The sequence below is a fragment of the Ostrea edulis genome, chromosome 3, assembly GCF_947568905.1.
Source record: "Ostrea edulis chromosome 3, xbOstEdul1.1, whole genome shotgun sequence".
In the NCBI taxonomy this organism is placed as follows: Eukaryota; Metazoa; Mollusca; class Bivalvia; order Ostreida; family Ostreidae; genus Ostrea; species Ostrea edulis.
The window spans coordinates 89340363-89354885 of record NC_079166.1 but is presented as its reverse complement, the minus strand read 5'-3'; the positions used below and the strand labels follow the sequence as shown (position 1 = coordinate 89354885).

The 14523-nt window shown below is 39.3% G+C and overlaps 1 protein-coding gene across 3 annotated transcripts in view; it reads left to right on the top strand.

Moving 5' to 3' along the window:
- LOC125673676 (midasin-like) overlaps nt 1-14523 on the top strand; it is a 111545-nt gene that overhangs the window by 61880 nt on the left and 35142 nt on the right. For all 3 annotated transcript variants that reach the window (XM_056159350.1, XM_056159349.1, XM_056159351.1), the window contains exons 49-59: nt 586-719; nt 1312-1445; nt 1526-1824; nt 2233-2579; nt 3682-3840; nt 4493-4707; nt 5512-5902; nt 7946-8137; nt 9804-10037; nt 11618-11707; nt 13561-13736. In XM_056159350.1, coding sequence (XP_056015325.1) covers nt 586-719; nt 1312-1445; nt 1526-1824; nt 2233-2579; nt 3682-3840; nt 4493-4707; nt 5512-5902; nt 7946-8137; nt 9804-10037; nt 11618-11707; nt 13561-13736 — 2371 coding nt within the window. The remainder of the gene's footprint in view (nt 1-585; nt 720-1311; nt 1446-1525; nt 1825-2232; nt 2580-3681; nt 3841-4492; nt 4708-5511; nt 5903-7945; nt 8138-9803; nt 10038-11617; nt 11708-13560; nt 13737-14523) is intronic.

Below are 14523 nucleotides of genomic sequence, written 5' to 3'. Positions count from 1 at the left end.
TGTCCTAAAGATGTATTAGTAATGGTGTTAAAGTATAACATAATTATTTGGTAATTAGCTTGTGTTTTAATGATACATTGCAGAATTTTAAGTTGTAATGTTGCATGAAGACTTTTGTGGAGCCAAGCAATTTAGATCGATTTCTATTTGAATCAGACCCTTGATAATGGTCTTTACTCTTTCATGGGTGTCCTCACTTTTGATGAGCGTCCTCACTTTGATGAGCGTCCTCACTTTGAGATGGGAGTGCTGTTATATTTCATTGGGGAAATATGTGTTATTATACCATTTTTAAATGAATTACAGGTGTCTACACCTTTATTGTAATGATTGACAGGTGTCTACACCTTTATTATAATGATTGACAGGTGTCTACACCTTTATTACAATGATTGACAGGTGTCTACACCTTTATAATAATGATTGACAGGTGTCTACACCTTTATAATAATGATTGACAGGTGTCTACACCTTTATTATAATGATTGACAGTTGTCTACACTTTTATTATAATGATTGACAGTTGTCTACACCTTTATAATAATGATTGACAGGTGTCTACACCTTTATTATAATGATTGACAGGTGGATATACAGAGAGCTTGGCTGTGGATTACCAGACTCTAGAGAATCTTACAACAGACCTGATGCAGGATGACAGAATCTTGCAACATTTCATCCATCTTGGTCAAAATATGGACTTCACAGACACAGCCAGGGTATGAACTGAATTGTTGGGATTCATTGTCCAATGCTCGCCCATCATTACGAGTCTAGTGATGTGTGATTTTTTCTTTAATTATGAAAGAATTTTTAATTCCAAGTCTAGTTCATTAATCATGTTGAAAATATCATGTGTATCCATGGGAAACGTCATGTGTATCCATGGGAACCATCATGTGTATCCATGGGAAACGTCATGTTTATCCATGGGAAACGTCATGTGTATCCATGGGAAACATCATGTGTATCCATGGGAAATGTCATGTGTATCCATGGGAAACATCATGTGTATCCATGGGAAATGTCATGTTTATCCATGGGAAACATCATGTGTATCCATGGGAAACATCATGTGTATCCATGAGAGCACTACAAGAAAGCTGTAGTCAAACAAGACTGGTTCTGTCAAAATACCACAAAACCTAGTGCAGCAGTAAATTAACAGGTGCTTGTGTATGACCCTTGTTTAACCTACACTAATTCTCCAGACTTTTGACAATCACTGTTTATGTTTTATTGGTTGCTAGGTGTTAGACCTACACTAATTCTCCAGACTTTTGACAATCACTATGTTTTATTGCTTGCTAGGTGTTAGACAGAGTTGGTTGGGTTACTAGAATGAGGGAGGCCTTGGTAACCTACACACAGGATCATGACATCAACAAGGTCATCCTCTTTTACTCCTGGGTCAAGGACAAATTACAGTCTGTAATGGGAGACAGGTAATTATACAATCTGTTTATTGATGTGTGACAGGTATGTAATGTCCTCATTGCTTACAATCTCTTCATTGTGTCTGTAGATTTATCCAGTGTTTTCCACGTCTCTGTCGAGCGGGATCAGTTCTGACCATGGGATACGAGGAGACGGATCGTTACATCAAGTTTTGGAATTCCCATGGACACCCACCTCCTCACAGAGACCAAAAAGAGGCTGAGGCTTTTCTGACCCTGTTTGAACTCTGTAAACAGGCTGATGTCCAGGAAGAGGCTTCTGACCTCATTACAAAGTTCAAAGTTCAGCTCCAGCTAGACAACAGAAGTTATCTTGTTTCAGTATTTCTCAGTGCACTGACTGAGGCTAAAACTGGAGAGACACATGGTATGAATATTGTCAATTCAAAATAAAATGCATTAAGTCTTATAGCGAAGTGTTGGGGAGGAACAATTTTGATTTATCACGAGTGTAATTAATTATATCCAATAAATTCATAATAATTATGTTTTAAAACTTCAAAAATGAATATCACCCCGCTGTAAGCGTAAATTTGTGACAAGCACTTTTGCTGTAAATGTACGCTGTGTTCTATTTTCATAAATAAAAACCTGCTATTTATTGATATTACTTCTTGACACAGGCATTGTTATGGAGATGGAGTATTTTAAACGTGTAAATAAAGCGGGTTGATACTGCACTGTTATCAGTTTTTGTTGATGAATTGTTGCTATGAATACATGTACTTACATGTATAATTCATTTTACCAAATTGAATGATTATATCAATTTCAGACAATTTATCAGAAACTCTCAGGAAGGTCAGACAACTCCTGCAGCAGTATAACCTTGTGAAAAGAGATGGCAGTCAAGCACTAGTCACTCAGATGGAAACTGACCAATCAGAATGCACGGTTCCGTCACAGCAAGGCCTATCAGCGAGTCTGAAGCATGTTGACCTTTGGCCACTGTATGATGATGTGTTTGTTCTGTCCGAGTTGAGATTAGTCAATGAGATGTTGTCGTCTGCAGACAGTGTTGGACCAGAGAAGACTGGGGCACTAGTTAATTTTGGGGACCAGTTTACGTCTTTATCACCGGCCGTTCTGGCTTCACTGAGGACTGTGTCCATAGAAAGAAAGGTAGCAATGCGTTTGGCAAACAAAAAAAAAATAAATCAAAGTTTCTCAGGCCAAAAATTTTTAATTTTGATGAGGCAGGCAGGTATTATTTTGAATTTTATATTTTTTTTGACTTGGCTGTAGTATGAGTTATCTTTGTTTTTTATACTGACTGTAGAACGAGTTACCTTTTTCTTTTTCATGTACATGTTTACATAGAATAAGGAATGGGATTTTAATTTCTATTAAGAATAGCTACACATTACTTATTATTGAATTTACACTACTATCTCTAAACACTGGCACATAAATGAATAACTATGCATTCAATGATCATTTGATAAAGAAAAATAAAATACTTATAATATTATTAAAACCTTCTGAGTTTTACATGAATAGCTATAGTTACCTCACTTACATAAATAAACAAATATGACTTGAAAAAAAAAATTCATGTGGTACCTTTTCAACAGCTGTGGCAGGGCCTGAGGAACTATTTTGTGGCCTTACTGACAGAGAATGTCTTTTCTATTTTTTTTTTATGATTGTAAATTACTTAACAAAATAGAATATCAATGTATGGAAATAATGAAGCTTAATTAGATTATCAATTGTGACTTCTGTTTTTGATATTTTTTATGATTCTTTTTGTAAAATGAAAAAAAAAATAATTATGGAAAATATGATATAGTTATGTAGATTAGATGTGATTTTAGTCATCTGTTGTGTAATTGTTTTTTTGCTATTGTTTTTCTATGATTGTATAAAACTGTTAAATTATGAAGAAAAGTAAGAAAACTTAAAGGGAAATGAATGAATTGTTTCGTATTCCTGTAGATGTAGTATTTAATGTCTTGTTACATGTATTATGTTTTGTAATTGTTTCGTATTCCTATAGATGTAGTATTTAATGTCTTGTTACATGTATTATGTTTTGTAATTGTTTCGTATTCCTGTAGATGTAGTATTTAATGTCTTGTTACATGTATTATGTTTTGTAATTGTTTCGTATTCCTATAGATGTAGTGTTTAATGTCTTGTTACATGTATTATGTTTTGTAATTGTTTCGTATTCCTGTAGATGTAGTATTTAATGTCTTGGTATGTTTTGTAATTGTTTTAGGAGGTTGTGAGGAACATGCTATGTGTGATACTAAAGGATATGTATAAACAACTGTGGAACAACACATCCGCTACAGGTCTAAACTGGTGGTTAAACTGGTCCCCTACTTCTCAAACAGATCAAGCAAAGTTAGAGGCTGGATTTAACCGTGACAGATGGGTAAGGTTTTGTTAAATGAATCCGTGTCAATACAAAGATAGCCTGATTAGGATGGTCAATATTTCTTTTTATTTTGCTTCAAAATAGAATGTCTCTTTGTCCCTTTAATAATGTTCAGTGATTGGTTAGAAGTTGTGAACCCTGGGGTCAGGGTGGGGGTAAAATCAAGGGTCAAATTTTCCATGATACATGAATATAGGGAAAAATCTTTTAAAATTCTTCTTCTGTAGAATACAAGGCCATGATTGTCATGTTGGTTAAGTCATGTGGGGCTAGGGTGGTGTCATGATTTGGGTCAAAAATTGTTCGTGGGAATAAAATGGGGTTAAAAATCTTTTTAAATTTTGTGAAGAAGACCAGGGCAAGGTGACTCAGCACATTATGTCCCATGGTCCTCTTGTACCGAGTTGAAAGAGAAATGGCCAGTGTTGTTAGGGGATGTATTTTATGTTTGTTAGTGTTGAATCCGGTTTTAAGAGTTAGCCATTATTGTATAGGACATGCAAGACTTGCTGGGAATGTCAAAATCTGATGAAATCAAGTAGAACTACATGTAGTTTCAGGGGGGTTGGGGTTAAGAGATTTTCCCTTCATAAACTGAGTTTTGTTAACGAGAATGTTTGATGATGATGTTTTTTTAAATTCTGAACAGGGTCCTGCAAGTCTTCTCAAGGCCATTCTAAGTCAGACTGCCTACAGCCTGATGTGTGCAGGAAGTGAAAGCACACAGAAGATGTCACATGACAGACCTCGACCAATGGGAGTGTCCCTGGGAGATTTCAGAGAGAGGCTACATAAGCTGCAGTTTCTGTCCCAGCACATCTGGTGTCACGGCTCCGCTATCTGTTGCAGGAAATTCACGAGGAGGTTAGTGTCGTTATTGTATCACTTCAAGCCACGACAGATTGACGAAATAAAATGAAAATATTGGTAGATGTAAATAGGTGGAATACGCAATTTCCGAGTTGTCCAATAGTTTTCTCTCTTTGTGGAACTCTTACGCGCAGTGAGATGCAAAACTTACTATCGTCCACACACGGTGGGTACAAATGCTTATCGCTGCCTTCATATATTGCCTTAAGGCCGATTACCAGACATCATGCAACCACCCAATCTCCAGAGACACACAATATTAGTAAGTTTATTAGTATTTAATAATAAATTAGCTCAAACAAAAATCGATAATCACCATTTTTCTTTGATTAAAATATCACTCGTGCAGAGGAGGAAATAAAAAAATAATTTCATATTTAATCTAATGCTCTAATTCAAACAAATATTATTCTTGATACGGTCAGTTTAATGTATACCAACGGCTGATATAAACAAACTTGACACTTTCATGACTTTTATCCTTATTTGTATAGCTAGTCTATAGTATATGTGTTATACATCTTGTACCCACCCTAGCGTTCAACAGAACACTTAACGTACCTTCATCACAGAAGAGCTGATATCTCGGAAGTTGCGTATTGGAGATGTTGTTTTTGTGTTTTTACTGGGGTCTGTTTTACAACTTGGAAGATCTTACAATTAAGACCAATTTATAGATTATTCAAAACTATTTCCAGTTGGGTTTAACATTTGTGAAAATATGGTTTTACATATTTATCTTCGTTATTCTTGGTAGATAATGACGCAAAATGAATCTACTTAACATGTATGTTTTAGCAAACTTCTGAAGCAGCATATTGTCCAAGTGTTGATATCAGTACTTCAATCCATTGATAAAGTATCAAACACGAAAGAACCAGACGACCTCTACCACCACCAAGTGTCCGAATTCATTACCTACATCCAAAACAAAGGCCAGTGTCCAAACCGCAAGCAAACTGTCCAGACTCTCACGGAGACCCTGACCGGAGTCCTGCCGTGTGATACTCATGTAGTGGGGGAGTGTCTGGGTGGAGTACTTGCTGTGTCGGGTGAAGACCCGGATATGAAGACTTTAGGGAGACTATGGGTGTTTGTTGGGCTGTTAAGCATGCTCCTAATCAGACCAAGGTGCCCTGTAGACCCCGTGGTGAAAACAAGAATCAAACTGCAGCTGAAACAAAGGGAGGTAAGTGATCTCATTTAAAATGAGAGGGAACAATTGAATGTAAACAAAGGGAGATAAGTTGTCCTTTATAAAGAGAGAGAACTGTTATTGAAGGGAGAAAACACAATTAAGAAAATGAATTTCAATGATGTGATGATTTTCACAATGAGGATTTCAATAATATGATGATTATCAGAATGAGAATTTCAATGAATAAACAGTAAAGTTTATGCTGAGAATTTCAATGATACAGTCCCTGAAACGTTCTACTTTACCATTTTTCTGTTCGCTCACCGTACGTTCACTGTTCGTTCAGCGTGCGTTCACCGTTCGTTCAACGTGCGCTCTTTCCGTTCACAGTTTTGCGTTCAGCGTGCGCTCACCGTTCGTTCACCGTTCCGTCTTTTCATTGTCATTCGGAACACCAAAGTGAAAGGACCAATCTTGATAGCAAGGCGAAAATGAAAATTGAACATGTGCGTAAGAGTGGAAGGAGACTTTCTTACTATATCAGAAATTTAATTTTGAAGTACAAAATGTCAGGATTATCCACTGTGAATGCCAAAAGGTTCATTTGAGCTTTTGTTAAAAACAATTCTAAATGAGAGACGAATATAAGAGATTGTCGTTTATGAATATAACCCAAGTACAAAAAATAAGCAGTTTCAGGTAATGAAAACCTCTCCCCCTGTGTTCACGATTTAGCATTTACAAGTTCGGGCACAAATTATTATAACTATTTTGCATTGCTTGACAAGAGTTTTAAACAGGTCAACCCCCCTCCCCTACTTTGAAAAATAAAAACAAACAAACGATGCTACATAATGTACATTGTACCGTATGTACGTGTCAGAATGTCAAACTGATATGGCTATTTTTATGCCTATATTTATGAAAGACATTGTCAATAAACTGATATTCACCACTCTTGCCAAATTTGAAACTTTTGTAACATTTGTCTTTAATGCAAACTTAAGATGTAATTGTTTATCTGGTACGTTTCTGCATTAGCCTTTAAACATTCTACGGGTAGTTCAGTATAAAAAACAGTTTTATCTAAATCAAATCTATACAAATATTGCACGATCTAACTGCAATCTATGGTCACATCAATAATAAAAATAGAAAGTTTTGTACTGATTATTTCCTTGGGTGGATGTAGCTGCGACAAGTGAATAACACAAAATGTAAGTAGGAATATTTAATACTTTTAGGAGTGTAGAGGTGTTGACACAGGGTATACCATCCCTATTGTTTGTTTACTGCATCTATCTTGACTCCTTTCAGAGGTGTTTGTTAATTACAGGTATCCCAAACGATCAAGCTCGTAAAGTTTGAAGCCATACATGAACACCTGTAGATTCTGGATGTCGCTACACATGTAGACTATAGTGTTTTCCTTTTCACATGCATTGTTTATATATTATACCCATGCATTAAATGTATCTGTACATGTAATGGTATATACAATGTACATACATGTACGAAATTTGCTTTTGTTTGTGTATGACTGTTGCGTGTATCAATGTACAATTTGCAATAATTTCATGAAATATATACATGTATACTCGTTACTTGTGCAAAAGTGTATTACATTGAATATATCCAGAACTGTAAAATATGTTGTAACACGATTCCGGTTGATTTAATTTTTTATTAATTGATGAAATATACATGTACATTTATTTTATTACTTGATTATGAAATAAGTAAAATCCCAGGGAAAAATCCGAAACATTCCGAGTAAATAGATCATTTTGCGTTCAGCATGCGCTCAGCGTTCGTTCACCGTTCACTTCGCGCTCTGTGTACGCTCTCCGTTCACCAAATTGCGTTCACTCTGCGTTCGTTCACTGTTCGCTCTGCGTTTGTTCACCGTTCGCTCACCGTGCGTTCACCATTCGCTCACCGTTCAAGTGGGAAAGAAGAACGTTTCAGGGACTGTATGATTGGTTTTCAGAATGAGAATTTCATTGATATGATGATTTTCAGAATGAGAATTTCAATGATATGATGATTTTCAGAAGGAGAATTTCAATGATAAGTTGATTGATTTGTTGACAGTTGGAAGAGATAAACACCGAGCTAGAGGTCAGAGTTTCTCACCACCAACAGATGACAGGTCTCCATCTTCTGGACATGCCCGCCCATCTCCAACACCCCTGGATCCTCCACCTGGTGGAGAGGAGACAGAAACTAAAGAAACAAATAGAAGTGTTACAGAGTCAGCAGGCTTACAGGCCACACACCTGTCAGGTAAACACACACCTGTCAGGTAAACACACACCTGTCAGGTAGACACACACCTGTCAGGTAAACACACACCTGTCACAGGTAACATCACCTACACACCACACACCTGTCAGGTAGACACACACCTGTCATAGGTAACATCACCTACACACTACACACCTGTCACAGGTAACATCACCTACACACTACACACCTGTCACAGGTAACATCACCTACACACCACACCTGTCACAGGTAACATCACCTACACACCACACACCTGTCACAGGTAACATCACCTACACACCACACACCTGTCAGGTAAACACACACCTGTCAGGTAGACATACACCTGTCATAGGTAACATCACCTACACACTACACACCTGTCACAGGTAACATCACCTACACACTACACACCTGTCACAGGTAACATCACCTACACACCACACCTGTCACAGGTGACATCACCTACACACCACACACCTGTCAGGTAAACACACACCTGTCACAGGTAACATCACCTACACACTACACACCTGTCACTGGTAACATCACCTACACACCACACACCTGTCACAGGTGACATCACCTACACACTACACACCCGTCACAGGTAACATCACCTACACACTACACACCTGTCACAGGTAACATCGCCTACACACTACACACCTGTCACAGGTAACATCACCTACACACCACACACCTGTCACAGGTGACATCACCTACACACTACACACCTGTCACAGGTGACATCACCTACACACTACACACCTGTCACAGGTGACATCACCTACACACCACACACCTGTCACAGGTAACATCACCTACACACCACACACCTGTTACAGGTAACATCACCTACACACCACACACCTGTCAGGTAAACACACACCTGTCACTGGTAACATCACCTACAACACTACACACCTGTCACAGGTAACATCACCTACACACCACACACCTGTCAGGTAAACACACACCTGTCACTGGTAACATCACCTACAACACTACACACCTGTCACAGGTAACATCACCTACACACCACACACCTGTCAGGTAAACACACACCTGTCACTGGTAACATCACCTACACACTACACACCTGTCACAGGTAACATCACCTACACACCACACACCTGTCAGGTAAACACACACCTGTCACAGGTAACATCACCTACACACTACACACCTGTCACAGGTAACATCACCTACACACCGCACACCTGTCAGGTAAACACACACCTGTCACTGGTAACATCACCTACAACACTACACACCTGTCACAGGTAACATCACCTACACACCACACACCTGTCAGGTAAACACACACCTGTCACTGGTAACATCACCTACACACTACACACCTGTCACAGGTAACATCACCTACACACCACACACCTGTCAGGTAAACACACACCTGTCACAGGTAACATCACCTACACACTACACACCTGTCACAGGTAACATCACCTACACACCGCACACCTGTCAGGTAAACACACACCTGTCACAGGTGACATCACCTACACACCGCACACCTGTCAGGTAAACACACACCTGTCACAGGTAACATCACCTACACACCGCACACCTGTCACAGGTAAAATACACTGTGTCACTTACATAAAAGGTGTGTGATAGAGCATCTCTTCAACTTGTTGTGAATGTCATTGTTCTTTTTCAGTATAAACAGCTCTTGGATATAATCAGTGAGTTTGTCAGTACCAAAGGATCTGTCAATCACACCCTACAGCTAATGGAGAAGTTGTTGAAGGTGTGTACCACAGGACAATTGACCAATGAGATTGCTGAAGAAAGAACTTGGCAGAAAACTCACCAGCGATTGGTCAGTTCTTTACAAGAGGAATTCCCTCTGTACAGAGACATTACCACACCCTTCATTGTCGCCACTCAACAGGTAATGATTGACGACGCGTTTATCGCAATTCACCTTTGAATTAGAACGCTTTACCCGATATAGTATTGCGTTGTGTGACGACACAATTGAATGAGACGATTGAACAATTTGAATGACATGTTTGATGTAATACAGCAAGAGTTTTCATTGGCCGATTACAGCCCGCCCACTTTCTCGAGCGGATTCAGTGTAGCTGGAGAACTGTACATAGCTCTCTGAAAAGAAAAACCTTTGATTTACGGGTCACAAAAAGCTGCGGACGGTTGAGGCCTGAAATCGGTGTATTCTTGTGTTGCTGTCTCATAAACTCAATATAAAAAAATCTTAACATATTTTCCTACTATATACTTGCGTCCAAACATACCTTCAAATATTCATTAAAGCCACACACCACCCGAAAACTCGCAGCTTCAAATGATTTCGTTTGTTGACGTAGCCATGTTAGGTAGCCGGTCAATTCGAACTCTTGCTATTGGTATCTATTCATAAAATCGGTTGTAAGTTATGTATTCGCTCTTCATTTATTATCAACACGAATAATTAATAAAAATTAAAACATTTTTGTACCAGTTTTTGTAAAGGTAAAATAAGCTGTAGATGAACGAATATGCTACATAAGGACATTAGATGGAGACCGGCCGGCGCGGCCGCTCATGACTAATGAAAGCCGCACTGCCGTGAGTTTAGCTATTTGAATAATTATCATTTAATAGGATTGGGGTGGTATATTATTTAAACAATTTAGCTAAAATATTTGTGGGGTATTAGTACACATCTAGACGCTATTGTGCCAATATGGAAATGAACCGGGATTCGAATTGACTGGCTACCTAACACGGCTACGTCTACGAACGAAATCATCAAAAGCTGTGATCGAGTCTTTGGGTCGTATGGGGCTTTAATAAATATTTGAAGGTAAGTTTGGACACAAGTATAGTAGGAAAATATGTTAGGAATTTTTTTTATATTACATTTATGAGACAACAACACAAGAATACAACTTTTTCTCTTTCTTCCTTTGAAGTTTTTTTTTTCATCTAGCATCTGACCGTCATGTTTTCAAATGCTGACTACTCCCGTATAAGGGAATTTGGGCGGACTTATACATATGGACCAATGAGAGTTTCTGTTGCATTTCGCAATTGTATTACAAACAGATTCAATTGTGTCGTCACACAACGCAATACTATATTGGCCAAAGCGTTCTAATTCAAAGGTGAATTGCGATAAGTACATTATACTCAACAGGTAATGATTGACGACGTGTTTATATGACATACATTACACTCAACGGGTAATGATTGACGATGTAAAGTTTACGTCACTCAGAACTTATTCTAAAGTTTACGTCAGTCAGAACTTATACTGAAGTTTACGTCAGTCAGAACTTATTCTGAAGTTTACGTCAGTCAGAACTTATTCTAAAGTTTACGTCAGTCAGAACTTATTCTGAAGTTTACGTCAGTCAGAACTTATTCTGAAGTTTACATCAGTCAGAACTTATTCTGAAGTTTACGTCAGTCAGAACTTATTCTAAAGTTTACGTCAGACAGATTTAGTGTACTTGGTATCTTTATTAGGTGAGATGTGGAATGAGGATGATAGCCAGCTGTGCTACAGAGGCTAGTGAAGCTCAACAGTTAACAGAGAGGCTGAGAGTGACCAGTCAGGTAAACAAACTGAGAGTGACCAGTCAGAGAGAGAGACTGAGAGTGACCAGTCAGATAGAGAGACTGAGTGACCAGTCAGATAGAGAGACTGAGAGTGACCAGTCAGATAGAGAGAATGAGAGTGACCAGTCAGATAGAGAGACAGAGAGTGACCAGTCAGAGAGAGAGAATGAGAGTGACCAGTCAGAGAGACTGAGAGTGACCAGTCAGATAGATAGACTGAGAGTGACCAGTCAGATAGACAGACTGAGAGTGACCAGTCAGATAGAGAGACTGAGAGTGACCAGTCAGAGAGAGAGAATGAGAGTGACCAGTCAGAGAGACTGAGAGTGACCAGTCAGATAGAGAGACTGAGAGTGACCAGTCAGATAGAGAGACTGAGAGTGACCAGTCAGATAGAGAGACTGAGAGTGACCAGTCAGAGAGAGACTGAGAGTGACCAGTCAGAGAGAGAGAATGAGAGTGACCAGTCAGAGAGACTGAGAGTGACCAGTCAGATAGATAGACTGAGAGTGACCAGTCAGATAGAGAGACTGAGAGTGACCAGTCAGATAGAGAGACTGAGAGTGACCAGTCACAGAGAGAGACTGAGAGTGACCAGTCAGATAGAGAGAATGAGAGTGACCAGTCAGATAGAGAGACTGAGAGTGACCAGTCACAGAGAGAGACTGAGAGTGACCAGTCAGATAGAGAGAATGAGAGTGACCAGTCAGATAGAGAGACTGAGAGTGACCAGTCAGAGAGAGAGACTGAGAGTGACCAGTCAGATAGACAGACTGAGAGTGACCAGTCAGATAGAGAGACTGAGAGTGACCAGTCAGATAGAGAGAATGAGAGTGACCAGTCAGAGAGACTGAGAGTGACCAGTCAGATAGAGAGAGACTGAGAGTGACCAGTCAGATAGAGAGACTGAGAGTGACCAGTCAGATAGATAGACTGAGAGTGACCAGTCAGAGAGAGAGAATGAGAGTGACCAGTCAGATAGAGAGACTTGGAGTGACCAGTCAGAGAGAGAGAGAGACTGAGAGTGACCAGTCAGATAGAGAGAATGAGAGTGACCAGTCAGATAGAGAGACTGAGAGTGACCAGTCAGATAGAGAGAATGAGAGTGACCAGTCAGATAGAGAGACTGAGAGTGACCAGTCAGATAGAGAGACTTAGAGTGACCAGTCAGAGAGAGAGAGAGGCTGAGAGTGACCAGTCAGATAGAGAGACTGAGAGTGACCAGTCAGATAGAGAGAATGAGAGTGACCAGTCAGAGAGACTGAGAGTGACCAGTCAGATAGAGAGAGACTGAGAGTGACCAGTCAGATAGAGAGAATGAGAGTGACCAGTCAGATAGAGAGACTGAGAGTGACCAGTCAGATAGAGAGACTGAGAGTGACCAGTCAGAGAGAGACTGAGAGTGACCAGTCAGATAGAGAGAATGAGAGTGACCAGTCAGATAGAGAGACTGAGAGTGACCAGTCACAGAGAGAGACTGAGAGTGACCAGTCAGATAGAGAGACTGAGAGTGACCAGTCAGAGAGAGAGACTGAGAGTGACCAGTCAGATAGAGAGACTGAGAGTGACCAGTCAGAGAGAGAGAATGAGAGTGACCAGTCAGATAGAGAGATTGTCCACATCACTTCCTATTGTTTACCTCTTTACCTGTTGTTCACATTAACACATGATGTTCACATTAACACATGATGTTCCCATTAACACCTGTTCACATCATCACATACTGTTTTGCATTACTTTAGATACAATCATCACACTGCATATCATATGGATTTTGAATGCAGAGAAGTGTGACTATTAAACATTTATTAATATTAGCAAGATTTCCTGTGACAGTATTTATTCCACAGGTTCATGAGACTCTAAGCTTTGTCCGAGGTTCAGCTCAGCTGTTGGGTAAATACCCCTTCATCTCCTCAGAGGTTACCAGCAGCTTAAAGCTAGCCCAAAAGATCCTGGTTGTGGAGAAACTGGTGTCCGGAGGCAGCTGGCAGAAGGATCCGAACAGTACAGCTCAAATCTCCAGGTGCTGATAACTTTTAGTGTGTGATAGATTAGCAGTGAGACTGTAACTTTAACCTTCAGGTGCTGATAACTTGTAGTGTTTGATAGATTAGCAGTGAAACTGTAGCTTTAACCTTCAGGTGCTGATAACTTGTAGTGTGTGATAGATTAGCAGTGAGACTGTAACTTTAACCTTCAGGTGCTTATAACTTGTAGTGTGTGATAGATTAGCAGTGAGACTGTAACTTTAACCTTCAGGTGCTGATAACTTGTAGCGTGTGATAGATTAGCAGTGAAACTGTAGCTTTAACCTTCAGGTGCTGATAACTTGTAGTGTGTGATAGATTAGCAGTGAGACTGTAACTTTAACCTTCAGGTGCTGATAACTTGTAGTGTGTGATAGATTAGCAGTGAGACTGTAACTTTAACCTTCAGGTGCTGATAACTTGTAGTGTGTGATAGATTAGCAGTGAAACTGTAACTCTATGGGGAAACAAAGAATGGATCAGAAAGTTTCGACTTTTTATTTATAATGAAAATCATAAGACCCAATACAAGTATGAATTTATTGAATTAAGAAACCCCAGATTGCTTGCACTTACAACTGCTCTACTAGATTAACTAAAGCAATGAAAGAACACTATCCCAAGACACTCTACTAGATTAACTAAAGCAATGAAAGAACACTATCCCAAGACACTCTACTAGATTAACTAAAGCAATGAAAGAACAGTATCCCAAGACACTCTACTAGATTAACTAAAGCAATGAAAGAACACTATCCCAAGACTCTCTACTAGATTAACTAA